General features: G+C 47.6%; 1 protein-coding gene across 1 annotated transcript; it reads left to right on the top strand.

Moving 5' to 3' along the window:
- Positions 1 to 2,503: 2,503 nt before the first annotated feature.
- On the top strand, positions 2,504 to 23,293 carry LOC149277343 (ubiquitin-like modifier-activating enzyme ATG7). The gene is made up of 18 exons (XM_089503022.1): positions 2,504 to 2,681; positions 3,426 to 3,480; positions 3,785 to 3,902; positions 4,277 to 4,354; positions 5,657 to 5,773; positions 6,507 to 6,653; positions 6,966 to 7,054; positions 8,096 to 8,217; positions 8,495 to 8,585; positions 8,682 to 8,826; positions 8,918 to 9,076; positions 9,552 to 9,746; positions 10,767 to 10,961; positions 11,239 to 11,354; positions 12,060 to 12,135; positions 12,538 to 12,618; positions 15,294 to 15,416; positions 23,261 to 23,293. Exons 1-18 carry the CDS (start codon positions 2,504 to 2,506, stop codon positions 23,291 to 23,293), a joined length of 2,118 nt encoding a protein of 705 aa, XP_089359148.1.
- The last annotated feature ends 2,263 nt before the right edge of the window (positions 23,294 to 25,556 follow it).

Below are 25,556 nucleotides of genomic sequence, written 5' to 3'. Positions count from 1 at the left end.
CAGAACATAATGTCTGGCCTGCCCAGGGTGATTAGGGGCCCCCGTATCTTATTTTAGATGTTATGGCGCATGTCTGAAATCAGTACTTTTGCATGGTTATATTATGGCACAAATAAAGCAAATGTGCCAAATTTTTATAAAATTGGTCAGAGATTTAACTCCCTGACACGCCTGGCGATAAATCACACGGGCAGCAGGTGGCGTTGGTGCAGCTTCACCGGACTATATCTGCACCACAATGCCTCAGAGGCCCTCGTTACGCCTCAGGGGCCAATCTTACGCACCGACCTACATCGCCTGTCAGATACATTACGTGGCACAATAACCATTCCACGTGGCATATGACAGATAAGTGAACACAGCCCTACCTGACCAGCTCTCACACGCAAGAGACACGTCATCCTCCCCGTTACCGGAGAAGCCGTTCTGGTTCTGTGAGACCCTCCTCGCGGCGTTAATACCGGATACCAAGGAGATGAGAGACAGTCATTGGCATTTGCCCCATCACAGGGCTTGGTGTCCTGGGCTGTCTAATGGTGCCACGGACACAAAAGGCGCAAGGCGACCTCGTGCCGTGTGGTACCTTCACACGGTGGCTGAACAGAAGACGCTGCTTTATATATAAATCTTCACGGAGGAAGAAACGGACGGCAGGAGAACGTGACCCGGTGTGTTTCACTCCACGCAGCTTCACAGACAGAGAACTCTCTATTATTATAATTATTACATTACAGCACTCACTGTCACTGCTGCCACTAACAGGTTAATATGGGGGTAAATGGGTTTATATCATATAGTTTTGGTAACTGTAACCGGAGGGCTGTGGTGTCTGGCTGGGGATGGTGGGAGCAGCATTTTGCCGCCTCGCCTCACAGGCCCTGAAGTTTCCCGCTAAATCTGCGCGTCACCGAGACTGAGTCACTGCCTGAGGTAGTCTGTCCCAGCCAGCCTACTGTAGTCAGGTGATAGCACTGAGGTCATGTGACTGCAACAGCCAGCAAACCAGGAAGTCCAGAGCGGCAGAGAGGACTGAGAGAGCCCTTACCTGTCATGACACAGAGACTGTGAGTGAGCCTCCCCCTACAGACAGCCCACTGCCCTACTACCCCAGGGGCAGAATACCTACCCCTCCCAGGGCATCATAACTAACAGCACTGCTACCCCAGGGGCAGGACACCAACCCTCCTAAAACAGCACTAGCAAGAAAACTTCTACCTCAGGGGCAGGAAACCTACCCCTCTCAGGGCAACACTACCAAGAGCACTGCTACCCCGGGGCAGGAGACCTACCCCTCTCAGTGCAACACTACCAAGAGCACTGCTACCCTAGGAGCAGAACAAATGCCCTCCTAAAACAACACTACAAAGAGCATTGCTACCCCGGGGCAGGAGATCTACCCCTCTCAGGGCAACACAACCAAGATCACTGCTACCCCAGGGTTAGGAGACCTACCCCTCCCAGGACAACACAACCAGAAGTAATGTTACTGCAAATGCAGGAGACTTACCCCACAGAGGGAATCATTATTAACAGCACTACTTACCCCACACAGGGCAAAAAATATACACATTTCTGGGTATCATTACTCATGGGACTGCTGTCTCAGGGTGATGTTACCTCCCAGTGAAGAGGCTCACCCCTCTATGGGGGGCACGAGACCTACCTGACAATGAGGAAACCTGCCTCCTCGTGATTAGTGTTTTCTGGTAACGCTTAAAGTCACAATAAAAAAAAATGTTCCCCTTTATGTAAAAGATATTTCCCACTCATAATATTGAACCCCATTAGCATTTATAATCCTTAACTGTCTCAACTTTAGATAGATCGCAGACAGGGCACAGGCGATATTTCCACTTGTCGCTAAAATATGTTTATTGCTCTTTAAAAAAAAACACAAATGACAGAGGTCGCACAAAATATTGAAATTTGGAATTTCTTCAAGCCAGAGATGTGTATTTTCTGTTTACCTAATAAGCTTCTTTATTTAAACTAATACACTTAATTAAAATTCCATTCCGTGGCCTGCTCTCAATATATTTCTCAGTTTAACCTTCGTGGCAGGAGGTCTGTGGCAGCGGCAGACTTTGTGCAATTAGTTTGAGGCTAAGAGATGGGTAACCCAGCGCCTCTCTCAATAAATCGAGTGTGCCGCTGTCCGAGAATTCCGTTATCAGAGTGCTCGGGAAAGGGTTATTAGCAAACGGAAACGCACAGACTTTACACATAAGGCCATAACCCAGGGCAGCCTTTGTGTCGATATGAAGCTAATTAAAATGCACATGAATTCACATTTTTTTTTTCAAATGACAGTTTGTATTCTTCGATGCTGAATAGAAATGAAGATTATGATAATGACAGCGTTGTGCTCACAATGTCTCATTTCCATGTTATACGGCCAGGGTTCACAGGAGATGGGGTGTTAGTTTTGAGGCAGCTTTTATCGTAATATTTAAAAAAACTATAAATAATCAATTTTTCTTTTCAGTAAAATCTAAAAGAAGCAATGACATCCGACATCAGCATAACGGAACCTGTGCCCGAGCACGACATTCCAAAGCTTCAGTTTGTTCCCTTCACAAGTGCGTTGGACGCAGGCTTTTGGCACAAATTAACCCAAAAAAAGCTCAATGAGTATCGGCTGGATGAATCCCCCAGAGAAATAAAGGGTTATTACTATAATGGTAAGTGACATGGCGTGTAAATGGAGATGTGTAATCCTACAGATCATTATCCTGTCTTATGGTAACAGACAAATGTGTGAGTGTTCACAGTGTGAATTAACACTTTACTGGGGAAAGGGACAGGTAATTATCCTGTGTCAGCCAGGACGGACTCTGATAATGGGATGCCAAGAATGCCAGATGAGCTTTCACGCGAGCTGCAGAGAAACCTGAACGGTTATTTAAAAAACGCAGCATGCCAAGATGCAATCAGAAGGGAAATGGGAAGAGGGTCTGTAATGGGGCATGTGTACAAACTGTATATGCATATATCATACTAATGCATGTTAATTCCCCATTATGTGTAATTATAATCATATGTAATCTGCGTGGCGTGGATCTGATTACACGGCGCTTGTGTGAAAAGACAAACTCATTCCAAGTACTTTGGGGCATGATTTTTAAAGAGCAGATCAGGTAACTTCCGATATCTCTGTTAAAGCAAGTCTGAAGGGCTTTAAAGATCAGGAGCTTTCATATTTACATGTTTCTAAACCAAAACATGCATTTACTAGCAGGAGAGTCAACAGGTATTATGAACTGTAGCGTGCCCTGACAATTTAATGAGTCCTTTAATGTAGTATTTGAAGTTATTTCTCTTTTATGTGTTTTAAAGAGTTAGTTTGGATGAAGTGTACTTTAGTGCTGAAGACAAATTTAAATTGTCGCTCCTGTTCCACATAATTGTCACTCTTCATGTTTCAGGTGATCCAGTTCGGTTACCGACTCGCCTTACCTTGGAGTTTAGTGCCTTTGATATGTGAGTTAGTACTTTTTCAAATTAAACCTAAAAAGATTGAGACCCATTTCCCCCTTTATGGAGTTTGTGAGGTGGGGGTGTTAAGACTCTATAAGTCTCTATCTTGTGGTCAAACGTATTATTTAAATTTCTTTTTCATGGACAGTTTTATTCTTCCCTCGCAGCGCCCAACGATGCGGGTCCAGGTGCTGTTTAGAGATTCCGGTTCTCTTTTTTTTTTTTTTATTAAAATATCACACAGTACAGGACGACATTATCACCCTGGAATAATTAACTTGTTAACGTGTCTGTTTTCCCTGCGCAGGAACGCCCCGACGCCAACCCGATGCTGCCCTGTGCGGGGGTCCCTGTACAATACCAACACCTTGGAGTCATTTAAATCGTGTGATAAGAAAGCTCTGCTGGAACATGCAGCTAATGAGGTGAAAGTTGTGAAGCTCTTCATAAAGTTGTGAAGCTCTTTATCATTAATGTGAAGCTATCATTCCGGCCCGATATCGCTGGAATACTATTAACGTCCAATCATGAGTGGCTTTAGGATTAAAAAATTGCTTTTTTATATTTGGGATTTTTAAGTCTGTCTATAATACATGTCTTCTATCACAAGACCTCTCTCTAATGCCTTAAGGTAGCCCCTTAAAAATGTGACTGTGTTTTAATAAACATATTGTTTGATGCATAGATCGCTCCAGTCACAGCTCTATGAAATGCATAAACCAAACATGTTTGGTGTCTCTGTGCTTCTTTAGTAAAACTCATTGATTTATATTTGTCTAACAAAACACGTATTTTGCAGGTCTTTGATGCAATTATGTCGGGGAAAGCCATTGAGGATCCCATTCTCCTAAATAAATTCATCCTGTTAACATTCTCGGTAACTATACTTTTTCTTAACCTTTGTCATAAACCACAGTAAATGCAGAAAAGAAATCTGAACGAGGTTGGACCTCACAGGCACTCTTTAAATCTGCTACTTGGTTTAGCCCCATAGAGCAGAAAGGTTACCCTCATAATCTTAACTCTTGGGGTTATATCATCCAGTTTCCCGGGTGCTTTAAAGCAGCTCTTGCTGAATGTTAATTGTAAACCATGGAAATAAAGATCACGTTTTATTAATTTAACGTTTATCCTGGAGGATTTGCATCTCCTAATGTATTCCGGCTATTATTTTCCAGATTAAATTGTGACATTTTTAATATGTTCGGTCTTCTGGGGCCCGAGCCTCCGTACGCTTGAAAGGTTAGATTCTGACAATTCAATTTATAACAATACGCAGATATCGATCTTCAAACAGGCGGCTTTTTTTATACCTTTTTTCTTTTGCTTCTCAAAGCTTTTGTCTATTTCCTGCATGAAAATATGGGTCAACAAAAGACATTGATTAGCTATTCAAACACCGTGTGCGCAACGTAAATAACTCTAATGGATTTCCAAAGCCCGTGATGGATGGCTTTGTCTAATTTTGCATACAGAAAAGGCTGCATGAGGGGCTTCAGTTAATTATTTTTACATTTTATCTGTAACCGCCATGTGTCTATTAATACATATAAATACACGTTGTTATTTTTCTGGATGTCCTCGCTCTCTCCTGCTGCATCCGCTACAGAAGCCCCCATTTAGGACGTGCCCGCTCCGATAACACATTGATCTGGAACCGGTGACCTATCGCTCCTTTTCTCCTCTTTTCATTTCTTTAAAATAAAGCCCTCTCCATTACCAGACGAGGCAGAGAAACGGGCATAGATACGATCACGTGTTACGGGTATTAAACCCTTCTAGGATGTGCCGTATAAGTTTACAGATAATAAACCCCCCCATCATGTTTCATTTAAAACCACATATTACATATAATGAGCCCCTGGGTCTCTGTAATTAGTCTCAAGCATATAATGATTATTGAAGAAGGAGCCTCTGTGGTCTGAAAAGCTTCTGTAAATGTCACTGACAGCATCGAGATAAAAATGGAATATAGAAGCAGCTGGTAATATTCTGTAACATGCTCTGGGATTCTTTAATAACAGGGATTTAACTGCGTGTTTCATGAATGCCCCGAGATCAGAATATTAGCCTCAGGGGCTTTATAAAGAAAAGATAACTGGGTCACACTGGGGAATTTTTTTTGTTTAGTTGCCGCTGGCAATCTGTGCTCCTTTTAATGTATGTGTTTATTCGGCAGGATTTGAAAAAGTACCGTTTTTACTACTGGTTTTGTTTCCCTGCCCTGTGCCTCCCAGACGGAGTCCAGCTGGAGACGGCGCCGGTGCCGCTGGGGGAAAGGTTTTCGGAGGTTCAGGTAACAGCCCGACGAAGGCTTCCACGGCGCTGATATGAGTGTGTCTGGGGTGACATGGAAGATGGTTTGTAGAAGAGGCCAGCAAGGCTTTGGGTTCATTATTATCATTTTAAAATCATCGTCGAGCTATGAAAAAGATTGGCTATGATACCATTTTGATTTTAAAGCCAAATGGTTGATTTAACGACTTAGTTTGCGTTATTTATCTTTTAAATAGATTTCACATGATTTGTGATAATCTGCAGGTTGTGAATTCTTTCACTGATATTTACTGTAATAAATACTTAATTCCTTCCTGAATCACTCCTTTTAGTGGTAAACGTCTGTTATGGAACGCAGCAAGCTTATAGAGTGCAGTTACTGCTTTCCAATAAGTTTGGCTGATGTACCGAAAGGATTTGCTATGAAACAGAGAATTGCACGTTGGCTGCCAGCTTCGCGTTTGAGGAATTTTAGGAAACGCTTTTCCATCTCAAATTGTGTTACCCTGTCCCCCTGCAATTAAATCACTGGAGATGTAATTAATTGGTTGCAAAGATTTTTAGTGTTAATTGATTGCAGAGTTTCAGCTGGTTTGACATGTAACGTGCACCCGGTACTAGAAGGACTCAAAGGGTTCGCATGCGCGAAAGGTTCTGCGTGGCATCGAGTCGGAGAGGGCAGCTGATCTATGAAATGGGGGTAATGGCTGGATGACGTCTGTAAAATATCCTGCTTGCGTCTCTGGCTTCAGGTACAAGCTTTTCAGAAGGCATACGACGATTTGTTACAAGCAGGAGGCTCCTCGGCTCCGCCGTTCTTTCTAATCCGTTACACAAATGATTCGTTTTCCATGGCTCCGCTAAGCAAATTTGATGAATTTTATAAAGACACAGAAAAGGTGAGTGTTTCCCGAATACAGGAATCTCTAGTCGGAGAGAAAGTGGAAAGGGTTTCTAAACGCGTCTCCATAGGACCCTAGGCAGCTTTCAGGGACCGATATGGAAGGGAAGCCCAACTTAAGTAAACTATAATTTTGACAGGTCCATTAAATTGTGAAAAGGAGTGAAAACGCCCCCGTCTTTAAGTAGTTAATCGGCATGAGTGAAGAGACGAGGTTGGCGTGCAGTGGTAACACGTCTCTGCCTTGAAGTAAATCCACTAATTGGGATGTCAGTATTTACTGTTTTAACCACTTGTTGTCTTTCTTCAGCTAACGCTGGGATTTTACGACCCAAGCACCTTACCAAATCACCCGGGCTGGCCCTTGCGGAACATGCTGGCGATGGTGGCGTACCAATGGTACTGAAGCACAAGTATTAAATCAGTCCGTACCGGGGCAGGTTAAACGTCACTGCGATTCTCTGCAGACTCTGCACATAAAATAACTGGATGAAACCCGACATCAATCTGGTCTGCGTTGAGACTCGTTGGGATTATGTAACCTGAGCGGCTCTAGAAATGAGTTGTTAATTTAATAGCGCTAATTAGAGACAATTTAATGCCTTTTTTATTTTTTTTCCTGTGCCCTCATTTCTCCCCCAATCTCTACTTATGTTTTTATAATGAAAGCTTTTTATGTGATTTTACCTGTTCTTGCTGGCATGACAATAGCTAATCTTTTTAGTCTGCAGGCGTGAATTAACCCCTTTTAATGCTTAAGGAGCTTCATGCAGGCGCCATGAAGCGATTGGGAAACTACAATCCCTTTTAAAACTTGACATGAATTAAATAACCAAAATAATGTAATCCCCACCATCTTACTTAATGCATTATAGAGTATAAACTGCCCTTCCTTAAACATTTACACCACAGAACCATAAAAGCCCCCTTTTTGATGTACCTTCGAGAGGAAAATCTGAACCTTTTATATTTGCCCATTAAGCTAAAAGTTCACGTGAAAATGAACTGTTCCTTGTGAATCCCGTACGCTGCGAATAAAGGTAGCCCGTGGCACGTGTGACTTCCCGTATGATGTCATTTGTCAGACGGGAAACCATTGGGGGCAGCCGGTATCTTACCGGCCCCTAGAAGTTCAGCTGGTTTCCGGTGTCTTTTTCTGACCTCTATCAAGCGTCTCCATCTGATTCCTGTTTCGGGATTTCAGTCATGTCCCGCAAATCTTTAGATTAATGGAACTGATTAAGCACCTGTCCCGACACTGTTAGCATTTCACTGAACGTAATTAAACGAAAATAAATGATCAATTAATTCTGCTAAAAAAAAAACCTCAAGCTATTTATGAATTTCAGAAGTGATTAAGGTGAAGCTGTGAGTTCATTTCTGATGGCGCCCGGCGGGGATTGGGGGTCGTCGCCCTCATTTCTAAACTTTGATTTTCAGGGGCAGTCGATTTCCGTCGGTGGAAGTTATCAGTGTTAGAGACCGGACCATGCAGGGGGCGAGGGACGTAACACACAGCCTGGCCTTCCAAATTACTCTCCCTCAGACCACGCTTAGCCAAGGTAACCGGATAATCAGCATAATTATCAAACCGTTTAATCAGAAAAAAGATCCCCAAAACTAAGAGTGACAGTATTTCTGCTGCTGGAATACATCTCATAACATGAAAAGTACCTGTAATTAGCATGTAGTCTACCCAAAATAACATACAAGACATTAAAGGGCTCATGGCGTGAACCCATTGGAAATTCCCGGCTTCACATATCAATATGTGATAATTATCCTGACTTATTGGTTCCAGTCACCATTTAAATGAAGTCCCTCGGTGTCTTTTCTCAGCCTGCCCAAAAGCCGTTGGATGGGAGAAAAACCAAAAAGGGGTAATGGGCCCAAGAATGGTCAACCTCAGCGAATGTATGGATCCAAAAAGGTAAACCATATCAACAGCTTTTGTTTTAATCTTCAGATAAAACTGAAACTCCTGGATTCTGGCCTCGTTTTAATTTTGTGCCGATTTCTCTCTCAGATTAGCGGAGTCATCCGTAGACCTCAACCTGAAACTCATGCGCTGGCGGTTGGTTCCTTCTCTGGACTTGGAGAAGGTGATTTCGGCCAAGTGCCTGTTGTTGGGAGCCGGGACCCTGGGCTGTAACGTGGCTCGGACGCTGATGGTGAGTGGTGCCGTCTGATTGTGATGTTATACGATGTTTTGCGCTCACGCTTTGGAAAGGATACACGTATTATTCCTTTATCTTTGTGCAGGGCTGGGGAGTCCGGCATATAACGTTTGTGGACAATGCCAAAATCTCCTATTCTAACCCCGTCCGGCAGCCTCTGTATGAATTCGAAGACTGTCTCGGAGGGGGAACCTCAAAGGCCATCGCGGCCGCCGCAAAACTGCAGAAGATCTTTCCTGGTGTGGTACGGAAACCTCCGGCGGGATCAATAGATGGGCGTTCTAGAATAACGAATATACATAGAAGAGGGGACTATCGTAAAAATATCTAAATAACTCGCTCATTTTGGTTTTGCTTTCCGGAGCCTCAGTACGTCCGTCGTGCAGACAGCAGTTTGGATTCATAAATAAAAATCTGGCTTCTGTCTGCCCCGTCTGATGCCTAACGTGTTAAATTCACCCAGTGCTTGAAACCATTTTAGTTTAATTACAGTGTTTTCAGCCTCTTGTCTTTTCCGTCACTCCAAAACAATTAGTCGGTCGAGCTGTTATCTCCAAGTAGCGGAACTTTTAATATCAAATGACACAAACGTCTGGCCTAAATGTTAACGGAGCGCAGCCGTACGAGAAATGTCCAATTAAGGCGACACTCAATTAATCTTTTCCTTCAGAGTCGTCCTCATGAAGATGGAATCTGACCCAATCCCTGTTTATTTGCAGACATCTAACGGCTTTAATATGAGTATCCCGATGCCGGGACATCCAGTGAACTTCTCCCAGGAGACCCTGACCCAAGCGCAGGACGAAGTTGAGAAGCTGGAGCAGCTCATAGCAGAACATGACGTGATATTCCTTCTAATGGACACCAGGGAAAGTCGCTGGCTCCCCACAGTCATCGCTGCCAGCCAGAGGAAGGTAATTCCCTCCAGCCGACGTACTGCATGCTGGCGACTCTGTATCTGACTTTAGTAACAAGGCTGCCGTTACTGCCCATTGTGGAGCTTCCCATCACTCAGTGTTACGTTCCATTAAAGTGCAATTGACCCGTTTTGTCATTATATACAATTTTTTTCTATTTTCATAGTTTTTTCCAGGAATGTGGAGGATCGAGATGTTACGCTTCGGTTTAAACTGTAAAAGTATTGTGGGGACTCTCGGCGGCTCCAGGAGCTCGCGCCATTTACTGCCATACATACAGTTGAAAGATTTCAGTTTTTCCCAAAAACATAAATGAATCCGTCCTCCCCCAGCTCGGCCTCAACTTTATAGTTAAAATTATTTATGTATTTTGCTGACGCTCGACTTCTAAGGAAATGGCAGAGTTTCTGATCACCGGGTCCGTTTCCCAAGCGGCTCGTGTGGTTAGATCTGTTCTGTCCAGTCTGGTCCATCAGGGACTAAAAAAAGACGCCTCCGTGCAGACCGGGAAAGGCTGTAAAAAGCAGAGGCCGGCCGGTGAATCAAAACCAACTTTTACTCCGCTTAGAGTGACTGTTTCAGTGAGTGATACTTCAAGGTCCTATTCCTGACTCACACTTTCCGCACAGCCCACACTCAGTAGACACTTATCGTGAACTTAAATTGCATTTTCATACATTCGCAAACAAACAAACCACTCCCTGCCCCCTTCCTGCCACAGGGTAATTATAGATAGCATAATAATGAGTGGATTGCAAGCTCTTTGGGACACAAATGCAATAACGGTTTAGGGCCACCATAAATACAATAAACAGCATTCAGGCTGAGTGCTGTATTCCTCTAGTTCGCTTTCGCTATAATGAGGTTTCATATCGGTTCCACTCCGTATGTCCTGGTGCATCATGGGAAACGGAAATGTTGCGCCTGGATTTCTGACGATGTCTGTCTGCTCCTCACGGCTCTTCGGCCGAAGCTGTCAAGTATTTCTCACCCTTTCTGTCCCCGTTCTGATTTCAGTTGGTCATCAACGCTGCCCTGGGGTTTGACACGTTCGTGGTGATGAGACACGGTTTGAAGAGGCCACGGATTGAGGATGCAGGCGACTCTTGTGCCGAGAGCTCCTGTGATCTCCAGGGCTCCTCTCTCTTCTCCAATATCCCCGGCTACAAGCTCGGCTGTTATTTCTGCAACGATGTCGTGGCACCAGGAGACGTGAGTGAAAAATCCGCCAATTAACACAAACTACACACCCGCGGCATCCAGTGCCACACAGGTACGGTTAGAACACGGGTTATGTGGCGCTCGCCGGCTGAGGGTTACCGCAGAGTCCCACGTTATTCTCTTTCAACTGTTTGTTTGTCAGTAAAGCATGTGGCTCAGCAGGACGTCGTTAAAGGGACGCGACCACGTCCACAACTTCTGATAATAGATGGGAATGCGGTCACCTAGTTATGTGCTTACAGACACTTATGGTAACTTTTCCCATCAGTCCACCAGAGACCGTACGCTGGACCAGCAGTGCACCGTCAGCCGACCTGGGTTATCCATGATCGCCGGGGCGTTAGCCGTGGAGTTGATGGTATCTGTAATCCAGCATCCCGAGGGGTACGTGGTAACGAAGGGATGAGAGGGTATCCAGTGACCTTGAGTTCTTCCCGTCATGTAACGTGGCAGCGACACTTTCTCTGTGGCAAACGGCTTCACTTTGTCACCATAATCACCTTTTCATTGAGAATTCCCCTAAAAGAAACTAAGTTTCCAATATGCGTCGCGCATGAATCATGTCTTCTTTACGGGCTGATTCACATGTAGTAGTCACAGTAACCTGACTTCAGCATCGCTTCCCTTTGATGTAAAGTCCCAGATGCTTTGGCAGCCCCTGAGTTACGAAGGAGATCATTAAGTGTTCTGAAATGGTTCCCAGTTTGGGTTTAGCTGGGAGGTGAAACCGTTAACCATTAGGGGTCTAAAGGGCAGATCTGTTATATACTTTGAGAAGTTATATTTGGTGATGCCGTGGCAAAAAAGGCGTGTGATGACATAATCAGCAGACAGCCCCTTGCTGTATCTCATCTACCTTCTGCTAGATTGTAAGCTCACATGGCCAGGGCCATCAAAACCTTAGGTTAACTAACCCTTGTCTTCTGTAATTATGTGCTAGTGCTTTATAGCTTTGTGACACAGGCAGAAGCTGCTGATAGGCTGAGAGGCTTATTTGCCATAGCAGCAGAAAAAAAACGTTCTTGCGTTGTGCGGGGTCCTTGCTCTGCACCTTATGGCCCAAATCGCCTGCATTTTTTTGTGTTTTAGGGGATATGCTGTTGCGAGCAGCAGTGACGACCGTATGAACGAACCTCCCACCTCGCTTGGGCTCGTACCACATCAGGTGATTCAGGGGTTAATGACCGTTCATTTGTGTTCATTGGCCTCTCTTTGGAAGTGTCTGAATGTTTCATGTTTTGGATTATATATATATTTAGTAATTTTGGGCCTTTTTTTAGTCTTCAGACTGGAAACGTAATTTCTTAATTTTATTTCCCACTTCACGTTTTTAGCCTGTAGTTTAGTGTTTTTGGCCCGTTTTTCTCTGTTCTGCGCAGATAAAGTTTAAATGCTTTAAATTCCATGACGATGCACAGGGACTGGGTCTGCGTAGCGCTTCCGCTGTTTGGGCAGAAGGGGGCAGTGTTGCTTCACTCTGCTTTCCGGCCATTGAATGTTGGGGAGCGATTAACCCCGGGTATGCCATAGCACTGTAGATGCCTAATCGCACTGAATTCTTTTACAGATCCGAGGATTTCTATCCCGATTCGACAACGTGCTGCCGGTGAGCCTAGCGTTTGACAAGTGCACCGCCTGCTCCGTGAAGGTATGTTATCCCATCACTCGCCTGGTGCGGCAATAACTTAGAAAAGAATTATTTTGGTTTACAAACAAAATTTCTACTTTAGTATCAAGAAAAGCTTAATTCCCACGAAAAGTTTGTTTATTAAGTTTTATAATATGTACCGGCGGATGTTTGGTGAGTCGGTAACCGATTTTAGCATTATTATTATTCATAATACTTTATTTATTACGTGTGTGTATGTGTGTATATATATATATATATATATATATATATATATATATATATATATATATATATTAGTGTGTGTGTATATAGAGCGTTTTTCTTGGCGAGGCTGGTAAGGGTGCGTGAGATTTAGTGCTGCGTTTGAATGTTTTACGTCTGTAGCGAGATGGAGCCGATCGCAGTTGTTTGGCTGGAGCCCGGCCAACATCACAGCAAATACTCGACTTATCGTGAGTTTAATAGCTTCGTGTAAACCTGCCAAGGGATCTGGAAGCGGGGAGGACTTATTCCTCTGTATTTGCATTTTGGGTTTTTTTGCACGCGTCTCCTTTAAGCCAGATGTGTCTTTTATCTCTGGCGTTCGCTGCCAAGTTCCCCGCGAGCTCTTTCTGCCTGCTGGAACCGTTTGCGTACTTTAAGGAAATTGAGGTCTGAGCTCAGAAAGGGGAATTCTGCGGAAATGGGCGAGTTGTGTGGAGCCACGCAGCCTGCCATGGAACGAGCGCGCGTTTCTCAGGGCAGCATATCAGTGCTTCGGGGGTTAAAATATCCCTCCTTATAAACATAATACATACGGAAACATAATGGATACAATGCCAAGTGAACGACAGAGACATACGGTTCATATACGCGGCTTCGCTGTGTAACACGCGGGACGTATCCCCCCTACTCGTTATTATAATATATGGGATAAGGCCGCGCAGGTAACGGTATGCGGAGCTGGAAAACTCTGATTGGACGATCGGGAGCAGGCGGCCGCACATCCCACCCACTCCTGCCAGCGCCTCTATATATAACGTTTCACGCTGTGACTTCACTTCAGCCCTTATTTCCACGCCGTATGATGTCACAGCAGTCGCTGAGGAGAAGAGGTTTTGAAGCCTCATACGGTACGCCGGCGGGTTGTGAAATCCGTCGGCTCTTCCTGCACAGAGCGCAGCCGGCACAATGCCCCCTATTGTTCCTTCGAGGTTTCCCGATAAAGTTCTTCGCTTGGGTTGAGTATAACTGGAAGACACAAAGAGCCGTCTGTGCTGGGGAACAGTTGGGGACATTGTTTATTCAGTTGAAATGACACCGCTCGCTCCCGCCATTGTTACCCCGAAGTGTGAGTCCAGACTCCCAAAGGATTTTCTGTCATTTCCGGTGAAAGTCCGTTTCCGCTGATGGGGTCTTTATTTCAAAGCCTCTTCTCCCCCAAAATGTAAAGTTTTCCACCGTCCTGTTTGTAAAAGGCTGGCGTTTTGTTTAAAATGAATGGTTTAGGTCGTGTGGAGAGGCGTTGGTAGCGGGAAGAGGTTGCCGCTTTACGGATCACGGGTCCGAGCTTGCGCGGAGTACTGCACACCGATCACATACAGAGAGGGAACTTTAACCCCTTAATGACATATGCATTGTTTTCAATGGATTTTGGGACCGCCCGTTGTCCTTAAGGGGTTAAGCCGTGTAGGACTGGGTTTCTCTTCTTATTGAAAAGCTTGTAGAATCGGGAGATTTGGTTATTTTGGTGCAATAAACAGCTAAGCTACAGAGATGCCCAAAATGGCAAAAAGTTCACTTTCCCAAATATTTGTTGATTCTGAACTATATCTCGTCTGATGCTACAGAAGTAGCAGCTCCAAGCGCAAAGCAATTCCCTCTGGGGTCCAGAGGCCGTCGGATCTCGATCTTCCGGGTCAAAACCCGATGATTCTGCCGTTTGCGAGGGAAACTCTAGACTGCGCCGTTACTCACCATGCTTAGTGAATGGTGGTGATGTTGCACGTTTTGTTACTTTCATGTGCCTCTCACCATATAAGGCCTTTGTTTGTGCCGATAAGTTGGCTCGGATAATGAGGTTTCGGCTCCCCTCACACTCGGAATGAAGCCCGTCGTGTTCACGGGAGAGCCGAGCCGCTTCCTTCCTCTCCCTTCCTTTTCCTGTTTGCGTCGGCTGTCAGCTCCATGGGAAGCGCTGATATATACGTCAGCGGACAGGAAGGTCGCTCCTTGTCCATACGGTGCCAGGGACAGTCTGTGTGAACGTACATAAAAACTGTATGAAATACCACGATATTGGTTAAATAAATCGTCCTCTATGTCACTTTTTTTTTTTTATGCACTCGTTATTTAATTCACCGAGTAATCTCTCTGTGCTCAGCGGTCTGAGGGTCACCAGGGCAGAGTATCCGTGCGTTGGGGACCTCAGGACCCCCAGCGGTGAGGATTCCTGTAGGGTCAGTCTGTTGGTCTTACAGACACCCCCCCCCCCCATCCCGTGCTCATCAGATGAGATCATGAAATCCTTCCCCGACTGCCAGGTACGAGGTGAACCCGCTTGCCCCTCCGCAAAGCCCTGGGATTTTGGGGTATTTTGCGTGGCTCTGTGGGGTAAGATGTGCTCTAGTGTTTTTATTCAGAGGCTGCCGGGGAATTCGTTGTGATTTCCAGCCGAGCGGCCGTTTTCTAACGCTGCCTTTGTGTTATCGCAGGTTATCGAGCAGTACGAGAAGGACGGATTCCGGTTTTTGAGAGAAGTTTTCGATTCCTCGCACGCGTTCCTGGAAGATCTGACGGGTCTCACGCTGCTCCACCAGGAGACGCAGGCCGCCGAGGTAAGGGCTGCACACACGAGTCAGAAAACACTGTATAAAGAGCGGCTCTGAGGCCTAAAAGTGGAGCAATCGCTATAGCAACCAGTAGAATGGAGCTGTGGAATGCACCACATAAAGTTTGCAACCTTGAGACGATAGAATAGTAAATGTATAGATACTTAAATGCATGAAAGGGAATGATAGGTTTTATCCGGATAGAAGAGGAAATCGGGGTCGGCTTAGCGTTTGAGGTCCAGACTGAAAGGGTTTGGGTTTTCCTGGGTTGTTTCCTGTTGTTTTGTATCAAATTACATCACTTTAAACACAATAATGACAACTACACACGTTACTGGCACCGGCACGAACGTCACAAGAGCCGCAGACAGGGACGTGGAATTCACGGATCGGGGGATGATTTCACTTCTTGGTTCTTTAAATCTCCGCCGCCGGGAGCCCCTGTGCGGGCGAGTCTGCTCCTGCCGGGGTGTAATGCATAGAACGGAGCAAACAGCAGTCATTCATCGCGTGCTCGGCTCCCAGACACACAGACGCTTCTTAAAGAAACACGTTCACGGCTCGAGAAGTCCTGTGCCTGCGCGGCGCAGGAACCGCAGAGTCTGTCTCTTTAAATGCGGGGATTCTGTGAACATGGAAAGCGTTCTGGGGAATTCATTCAGCAGCTTATGAGCCGATTAAAGATTTCCGCGCGATAAACCACGCGGTAACTGTTCGCGCGGCTCTCTCCATTTGTGAAAAAGCCTCATTTATATGATTATCAGCGCTGCGGAATATGTTGGCGCTATCGGCATAAACTGTTCAGTTACTGCATGTCCTCGTAGTATGTTTATCATACCAAGTCATTTCATACGTGTGACGTGCATGTGCTGCTCTCCACGGCTCTCTAACAGCCGTGATACGTGTGGCCCTCGCTGGGGCATCTGCCGTGAAGGTGCTGACCCTCTCGTTATAACGGGGTCTCGACACGTACATTATTTTGCCAAATTTCATATTATTTCTCAGTTGATTTTATTTATTTCTATCGGTTCTGTTACTTTGTTGAATCTGGAAGCCTCTGACTTTTTTTTTCCTCTCGTTTTAGTAAAAATTTTCCATTTCCCTCGCGTTTCTCATCAAAACCTTTTTTTCTTTGCCGTTTAGTGATTGTAAATTTACAGTAACGATGCCGCAAAAGCCTCGTTAGCAAAAAACAGCATCTTGTGACTTTGGTTTCCATGAAATTAACCGTCCGGCGAGTAAATAACATCCGCCGCGCGTTTCTCCTGGAGCTTTTGCGGGGTGGATCTGGCGGCCGTCGTCGGCATCTGGTTTTCATTTGAAGGCTGAAAATAATATTCTTTCTTTTTTTTTTTGTAAGCAGTGAAATGTTTGTGTGTGTTTTGGTTCCACCGAGGGCTTTCCACGGCAAATGCAGTCTTAGCTGCGAGTTCCAAGCTGTGGGAAGCTCCTCCAATCTGCGCTGAAGTCTCTTTTCCACCGGAGACGCAGCGCTTTGGGAATTTACTCGAGCTAACATTTGAATCTCGTTTCCATTTGCTTGGAAAAGCTCCAAGATCTCTCTCTATTTCCGAGCCGGAGTGATATCGCAGGCTTCGTGTAACGCAAGTCCCTCCTCGGGCTCCAACAATAAGCGCGTGCGCAGCTTTCCCTCCGAGGTGGGTGGCGGGACGAGGACAAAACGGGCTGGAAAATCCACGTGAAATGATATCGTGTCAAGACGCGGCTAATGGGTTTCTCTTCGAGAACGCGGCTGTAATTTCACTTTTACTTTGGGACTGAAATGCATGTTTTATACACAAATCGTGAAGGTTAGCGGCGGAAAATCTGACTTCCTTCTCGTGTTTTATTATCGGCTAACCCAAACTTATTTACTTTAAATGGAAAAATCAAACATTTTCCTGGGAAGTTTTATGGCGGTTTCACTCTGCTGTGTCACAGACCAGAAGGAAGGCCAGGAGTCAGGGGCCGATGGGCCCCGGGGTTCATTCAGCCCTAAGGTTGTGGGTATTTGTATGACTGAATGTGACGGTAAATTGGTTGGATTCGCTCCTCCGCACGGCTCCCAGAATTGTCACTTATGTCACAGTCGCTTCCTTCCTCGGCTTTAATCTTCACTATTACGGTTTCCACCTGCCTCAGATGGGCTCCTGTGGCCCCTGATGCCGCCAGCTGCAGGAGAGATGGCTTCAGCTCGTCTCTGCAGCGGTCGCGGTCTCCGCGGCTCCCCATCCATTCCCTGGGCGCAGGCCGTCGGGCTCTGCTCGCTCCACGCTGTGTCAGTGAACGCGCTGCTTACACACTGATTGTTTGCCGCGTCCTGGTGGCTCTCCGCGGGACGTCGCCGAGCCTGAACCAGGAAGGTAAATGGGAGCGAGAGACTCGAGGGATAGACCGACAGCCCTTCCGCTGCAAAGGGTTTTTCTGTTTAACGTTCGGATTTTAAAAGTCTGTTGGCTCACAGATTGGGGAGTACAACTCCCATCACGCTTCTCGTCCAACGTCCGTTTCATTTGTAAAACATTGCTTATAAAGGAGTGCTTTTACTGCACATTCTAGATGTAAAAAAAGGCGCCCGAGTCGTATCTCCGGTCTTCCCGCGGAAGAAAGTGACGGTGGGTTCTGTTACAGCCAATAGCAGGGTATTTGGGCCCCAATCGGCCCCTCGGCTGGAGGGAGAAATAAAATCGGCTTCGGAGCAAATGATTTCCAGATGTAGATTTGTGTAAACGCTCCGCCGTGGCCCATCGAGTGGCTTCCAGCTCAGCCCCGCACCCACTAAACTTTGCTCAGATTTTGGGCTGCGAAGCGTCCGCTGCTTTCATCACCGCGATTAAAACCCAACGAGACTTCAAAGAAGCTTCTCTGATGATTACGCCCAAAAGCTGACCCAAAAAGATTTTTCAGTGTGCGCTAAATTATGATTATTTAACAAAAAAAACAGCCGTAGGTTGGGGCAATAAAGACATTTTTACGGCCACGTGCCCCGGGACGACGTTTCACTAACTGAGATTTAAACGAAAACCTTCTGGAACCGAAACAGCCGGAAAGAGCAGAAGGCGGCGCCGGGCGAGCGTCACGAATACTGGGGTCGCCCCGCGTCTGAAACCCGCCTGGCTCAAAGAATTACGCTTTCAGCTTCACACTCGCCCCTGGAAATATCTGCGTGTATTTAAAACGTGGCACTTTCTGGCCCAGAAATAACGAGATTTTTGAGAAGGATCCCTTTGCAAGGTCAGAGAGTAACCCCGCCGTCCCTCCGCCCGCGCCGTGCCTCCGCCCCCGCCGTGCCTCCGCCCGCGCCGTCCCTCCGCCCGCGCCGTCCCTCCGCCCGCGCCGTCCCTCCGCCCCCGCCGTGCCTCCGCCCGCGCCGTGCCTCCGCCCCCGCCGTGCCTCCGCCCCCGCCGTCCCTCCGCCCGCGCCGTCCCTCCGCCCCCGCCGTGCCTCCGCCTCCGCCCGCGCCGTCCCTCCGCCCGCGCCGTCCCTCCGCCCGCGCCGTCCCTCCGCCCCCGCCGTCCCTCCGCCCCCGCCGTGCCTCCGCCCCCGCCGTCCCTCCGCCCGCGCCGTCCCTCCGCCCGCGCCGTCCCTCCGCCCCCGCCGTGCCTCCGCCCGCGCCGTCCCTCCGCCCCCGCCGTCCCTCCGCCCGCGCCGTGCTGCCATTTCACAGTTGTGGTCGCACTTACTGTGGAGTTGCGTGGCTTTCTCACAGACCACCTACTAGGACAGTGTAGCATATGGTGAGAAATGCCCCCATTAATACCCCGCCAGTTACAGTCGGTAACAATTGCCCTCTGTGCTTCCTTGTCTATCACTTTATTGGAAGTTCTGCTGGATCAGGACGTGGAACCGCCGGTTTCTCTGCCTCTGATCCTTTTTCCTCCCCCCGACCAGCCCCGCAGACCACGGAAAGGACCCCCGGGATTAAGGGTTGTTGCGAGCCCCTCGACCAGCGGAAGGTGCCAGTTCCGTGCAGAGGGGCTCCTCGGGTTACAGCAGCTGCCGCGGGCAGGGAGCTGGCCGCTTTCCTCCTGGGTCTGGTTACAGCCGAAATTCCTCCCCGACGACTTTTATTTCCGTGTAGGATTAAAGTGATAACGTTCCGGATCATTTTCAACCGGCTAACGGTTACCGCGGATATCACTTACGAGCGAGGACGACGGCACCGGAGCTTAAATAGAGTGCAAGGTCTGGGTATTAACGTGGAACCGCCTGTGTCTCCGTACCCCCCCCCCCGATGTGACAGAGGCCCGTACCCCCCCGCACCCAATACACCCCGCCAGCACTTAATTCATTATATATCTACCCTCTTTAGAACAAAAACCTAGTCCGTGACCGAGGGGCTCTCACCCGGGGCAGAGCCCGAACCCAAAGGGGCAGAATTAGCAAAATGTAAAGAGTCCACGTAGAAAATCATAATAATGTTTATTTTAGAGCAAAACCCAACATGGATTCCTAACGACGCTTTCCCCCGGCTTTCCAAGCGTTATTTATAGCTCTTATTATGAATTCCCCCGGATGGAGATTCTCTTCCCGTGCCCTAATTCCGCCCCGGGCCCTGTGTAATTATTACCCTCTCATGCAGGGCGTAGACTGCTGACCTATTTGACGCTCCCAACAGGACCGGTTCCAGGCGCGTTTTGTAGGTTAGGGTTTGTTTATTCAGGGCCCGATCGGCATCAATCTGCCCCCTATGGCAAAGTGTATGGGGGCTCAGGGGTCCTTTTACTCTGTCGTTTTTTGCCCCCCCCCATATGGTGCGAAGGAGCGATTTCCAAAGCTGTGTTGTGTTGGTTAGAGCAGATCTTGCCCTTGTCTCTCACCCGTTACCCCCACTTATACCACGTTGGGTATTATGACGGGCGTATGATCGCCGTTACTTTTACTTCCCGGTCGGCGCGGAGCAGATGTGGGGCATGAAGGGGCAGTTATCCTGCTAGACCGGGCTGGTCGTTTAGATAGAAGAGGGCATTCGGGGCGCGCTCGCTGGACGACTCCAGAAGATCTAAAAAGAGGCCAAAAGCATGAGTTCTGAATCCCCGCGTTTACAAAATTAGGACGAAGGAAGGAATTTGGCGAACGTTTACATTAATTAAGTTTGTATTTTTTTTGCTGAAATGCCCGTTTTTCCAGTCATTTTTCATCCGACACACGAAGCAGCTTTTTGTATCACGCAGAGTAGCGGACAGGCTGCAAATTCGCGTTTCCGTGGTTACAGGTTACTAAACGAGTTCGAGTCAATTACCCCCCTCTTGTGTCTTTTCATCTCGCGGCTTCACAAATAAACGAGTCCCAGAAAAAGCTCTCTGCAGCGCGTCGGCAGCGGCACCGCGCGACGGGAAACAAAGCCCCCTGTCATGGCTTTATCGCTCTGATTCTTCCATTTTATAATTTCTGGCATGGAGCCGTGGGGGGGGTGTAGAGCACAGTGTGGGGGGGGTGTAGAGCACAGTGTGGGGGGGGTGTAGAGCACAGTGTGGGGGGGGGTGTAGAGCACCGTGTGGGGGGGGTGTAGAGCACAGTGTGTGGGGGGTGTAGAGCACAGTGTGTGGGGGGGGTGGAGCACCGTGTGTGGGGGGGGTGGAGCACCGTGTGTGTGGGGGGTGGAGCACCGTGTGTGGGGGGGTGGAGCACCGTGTGTGGGGGGGTGGAGCACCGTGTGTGTGGGGGGTGGAGCACCGTGTGTGTGGGGGGTGGAGCACCGTGTGTGTGGGGGGTGGAGCACCATGTGTGGGGGGGGTGGAGCACCGTGTGTGGGGGGGGTGGAGCACAGTGTGTGTGGGGGGGGTGGAGCGCACAGTGTGGGGGGGGTGTAGAGCACCGCAGATATATTGGGGACATGTGCACCTTTCTAGATTGAGGGGGAAATTCTCACCGCTTGGCATGGGTTAATGCACGTGGCTCTTGATTGGCTCGTGGACATTATGTGAGTTCTGAGATCCCGACGTCTGCCGGGGAATTCAGTCTGTGCCCCCCTCTGACCCCACCCCCCTAAAATCACCTGGGTCTGGGGTCCTCTACACCCCCACAATCACGGGGGCGGAGACAGGGACACCGAGCTGCGCGATTATCTGTGTTTCCTCCCCGATCTCATCCTGATAGGAAATATCTCTCATGTTCATATAGAGCCAGTTCAGTCCTGTAGGGGCCACGAGTTTGGCCCTCCGGTTTGGGTTACCACCCGCGCCACTGTTTATTCGCACGACCCATGTAATTCCCCGCTATGTCTCCACACGGACGCTCTATCGAGTGGCACTCCTAGGGTCTGAATCCACTCCGGGGGTCTGAATCCCCCCGAGAAATGAAGTCTTTAGTGGAAGTTGATTTATTGGAAGAACGTAGAAGAAAGCGTTAGATAAGCGTGTGAGACCTCAGAGGTCTCTTACTCAGATGGAATGAGACGGGGAAGTTAACAAACTGGTGACTCTGAACAAAAAAAGCCTGCGTCGGCCACCAGGAAAAATAGCCAAGTTTGCAGTTTTGTGTAAATCTTAGAATATCCGCCGTGGAAAATCCCGGGACGCTCCGCAGACGTCCAGCTGAAGGGATCCTGTGTGTTCCTCGTCAACGACGGAAAAATACTGAGCGTCGGCGAGCGCCGCGTTTAAATAAAGCTTTACCGAGGGGGGGGTGTTCTGCTGCTGTTGGTAATAAAGCTAATTGTATTCAGACTGCGCTTAAAGTGACAGCCGCCCCTGATTGGTAAACCCCGCGATTGGACTATTCCATTAGTCGCCATGGTGATAAATCCACTTTGCAGCAGAACCACTAGAGTAAAAATGTAGAAAGTAGAGTGCCAATCATGGAGCGCCGATCAGAGAGCAACGTCATGGGGCACCAATCACGGAGCGCCGTCATGGAGCACCGTCACAGAGGCGAGAAATGGAATAACTCTTGCGCCGCAGCCTCACAGGTTCCCTCCACCTCTTTCTCCATTTCACTCTTCGGCGTTTGAGGACTTCATTCAGATTTTGTGTCAGGATTTGGAAATTTCTGATGAAGGATTAGTCAACGCATTTTATGTCCTTACAGCTGAGATGGTAATACTACTGGGATTGGGCAGAGTAGTGTTTTCTGTGAATTTTCGCCGTATCTCCAGTTTGCAGAATTCCGCGGGAACCTTCTGGCTTCGGAGACCCCTTTCGGGATGTGGGTAGGAGGACCCGTTGATGTCAGTGGGCGGTCCTATTGATGTCAGTGGGCGGTCCCATTGATGTCAGTGGGCGGTCCCATTGATGTCAGTGGGCGGTCCTGCTGTTAGTGGTCCCACCATCACGGACACCCGATTATTTTTAATAGGAAGGGGGCGGGTAGCGGGGCGGGCCTTGAGGCGGGTAGCGGGCCTTGACGCAGCTCCCGTGACCAGGGTTTCCCCTTTAGTGACCCGGAGGAGCGACGCTTCACCCGGAGAGTTCCTGTTAGGCTTCCAGCCGGGGCCGGTCTGAAAGAGTAGTAGATTCAGGTCTGGCTTCCCATGTGAATCTGAACTATATTGGCAAACGCTGCAGAGGGCCGCCATTTTCCTCGCTGTTGCCCCCTTGGGCCCCCCTCCTAACGCGAGAGGCTCTGCGGATTTATCGGCTCTTTGTACATAATAAGCAGAGATATCGCCGACTCGCAGGAAATCTGATCGTAGCCGTGGGTTCGAGGGTCCGGATGCTGCCACGTTTGGGTTTATTGTTTTTGGCGGGTTGTCTGTTGCTTCCTTTGCGTTATAATCTCAAACAATCCCCCGAAATCCGGATGATTTATAAATCGGCGGAAGGTTAACAGGCGATGGAGAAACAATGTGATTGCCCCCATGTCGTTATTTACCCCTCTGTTATTTACCCCTCTGCTCTCTCTCCCTTTAGATCTGGGATATGAGCGACGATGAGATCATCTGAAAACATAAAGAAAGGGGCAGAAAACCCGGCCTCTGCGCGTCCGTCTCCAGATAAATCCCCCCCCCAACGCGGCCGCCTCGCTCCGCCTTCCCCGGCCGCCTCGCTCCGCCTTCCCCGGCCGCCTCGCTCCGTGTTCCCGCTCCGTATCCCACGCGTCCGTCTGTCACGTTCCGTATTCATCTGTTTGGGAAATAAATGCCGTCTCGCTTGAAATATCCGGTCATTAACGGAAATCTTTGGGTTGGGGTAGAGGGCGCTCGGTGGGGTAATGGGCGGGGGGCAGCGTGGCAAAATGTCAACAAAAACGGTATTGGTTCATTTAAATTTAATTAAAACTGATATCAAAACCATTAATTCTAGAGGTAATTTTTACGAATGACCTCTCAATTCACTTCCAGGTCACGGAGTCTGGATTCCCATCGCTAACCGCGAGGGGGGCGCCGGGGTCAGATCGCCAACTCCGATATAATAACGCCAAACCCCCCCATCTCCCCATGTTTACTCTTCGTAGCGGCGCCGACGCGTCGAGAGATCGGGGTTTGCAGGGTTTGTATATTTGTGTCTCTTGGTTTACGGTATCAGAAATAATTATTAGCCGAGTCATGGAGACGACCTAAAGAGTTGGCAGCATCTCCGGCCCCCGTCCGGCCCTTCAGTTAAAGTCTGCCCATAGGCGAGAAACACATTCAGCTCCCAGAGAAAAAGCTTCAATGAAGTTTCTACTAATTTGTTACTGAAACATCTAGACAACAAGGAAGCGGCTGAGAGTAGTGAGATTGGTTGCGTAAGTTAATTAACCCTTTATTACAATTTACCGCTTTTACGTTTAGGACAGAAAGTTTTCGTTTGGGCCGCAGATTGAATGATGCAGAACACACGTGTTGCTGGCTGATATTAAAAACGGGTTAAATCATGTTTTAGAACCCAAACTGACAATTAGTGAATATTTAATGAGTTTGGTCGGTTTCCCCGCTGGACCATTCCGGTAAAGCTGGGGGGGGGGGGGGGGGGGGGGGTTGTTCCTGAGGGCCACTCAATAAAGCTTTGTTCTAATCCTAGATTTTAGCCGATGTCAGGAAAACACGAAAGATCTTCGACGCCCGCCGATGAAAGAGGGTTCTGTTTCCTATAAATAACCAAAATGCTGAGTTTGTCTAAAAATAGGCTTTTTTAACATTTCTGACAGAGTATTGAATTCCCTGTAACGGGGCTTTATATTCAGGCGCGGCGTGCAAGGAAGAGGCTGACGGGAAGGCAGGAGTTAATGGTCGGTAGGTTCTCCCGTCTGGGCAGAAATATATAACGTGGCTGTCTGCAGAAGAGCTTACACTCAGAAACAAAACGTAGGCAACGGTTGTGGTTTAAGAGCACTTTATTGTTCTTTAAGGCTACTTTTAAGTACAAAAAGAAAAAGAAAAAAAGCTGGCCTGCCAAACCTTTTTTTTTTTTCTTTCCCCGTTTCCAGCAAAACAGGGGCCACAAAAGAGAAGCTATAATACAGATTTACAAACGTGGACATGCCGCACGCCGACTGCAGGTTCTTCATTTCTGGGGAAAACAGACTTTCGGTCATTTTATTTATTGATCTTCGAGGCTGAAATGGAAATATTTATTTGTTCTTCAGCAAAACCAGTGCGACTGAACTGGGAGTTACTGGGAGAGGAAGCAGAACCTTAACGATACCAAAAAAGTCTGTTTTACCCCCCAATTACTTGTTCTTTACTAAACAAATAAACTTAACCCTCTCCATCCCTCCCACAAATCCAAACGTTTCAATCTGTCCGCCAGCTTTTTTCCTTAAATATTTGGGGTTTGGATCGAATGGCGTTTAAGTTGCGTTCCACGTAATGTTATCCGGCGCATCGGGGGTTAAACACAAAGGTTTTCGCACGAGTGCTTGTGTTACAGAAGTGGACTTGTTACTCCACGTGCGCTCAGCTGCCTTTAACCACCTATCTCAGATAGGCCGACAGGCTGAGTGAGACGTCGGGGGGGATGGGTATGCGCGGGGGGCGGACACTCTCCGCTATCACACAGTGGCTTTAGAAAGGGTTAATGCAGTGTCTACAGAATAAATGTGGTCCTGCACGTTACTGTATACGTTTCTACAACAAAAAAGATCAACTTTTTTTTCTCCAAACCAAAAAAAGAGGAAAAACAAACTGAATGATTACAATAAATGAAAAAATGGGAAATTAAATAGCTACAAATCATTAACAAATTAACTGATCTTCAAAAAAAATACCTAGAAATGTCTCTGTAC

Source organism: Sceloporus occidentalis, unplaced genomic scaffold (genome assembly GCF_023333645.1).
Source record: "Sceloporus occidentalis isolate IW3139 unplaced genomic scaffold, rSceOcc1.0.p SCAF_216, whole genome shotgun sequence".
Taxonomy (NCBI): Eukaryota; Metazoa; Chordata; class Lepidosauria; order Squamata; family Phrynosomatidae; genus Sceloporus; species Sceloporus occidentalis.
Note: the sequence above shows the minus strand (reverse complement) of the source record. Positions and strands in the feature narration are given on the sequence as shown.

Bases quoted from the DNA above. Each gene is read 5' to 3' on its own strand.
- LOC149277343 (XM_089503022.1), top strand. From the start codon at position 2,504: ATGACATCCGACATCAGCATAACGGAACCTGTGCCCGAGCACGACATT. The intron at 4,355-5,656 runs GTAACTATACTT...TTTATTCGGCAG, and splicing joins TCATCCTGTTAACATTCTCG to GATTTGAAAAAGTACCGTTT. The intron at 9,077-9,551 runs GTACGGAAACCT...GTTTATTTGCAG, and splicing joins AGAAGATCTTTCCTGGTGTG to ACATCTAACGGCTTTAATAT.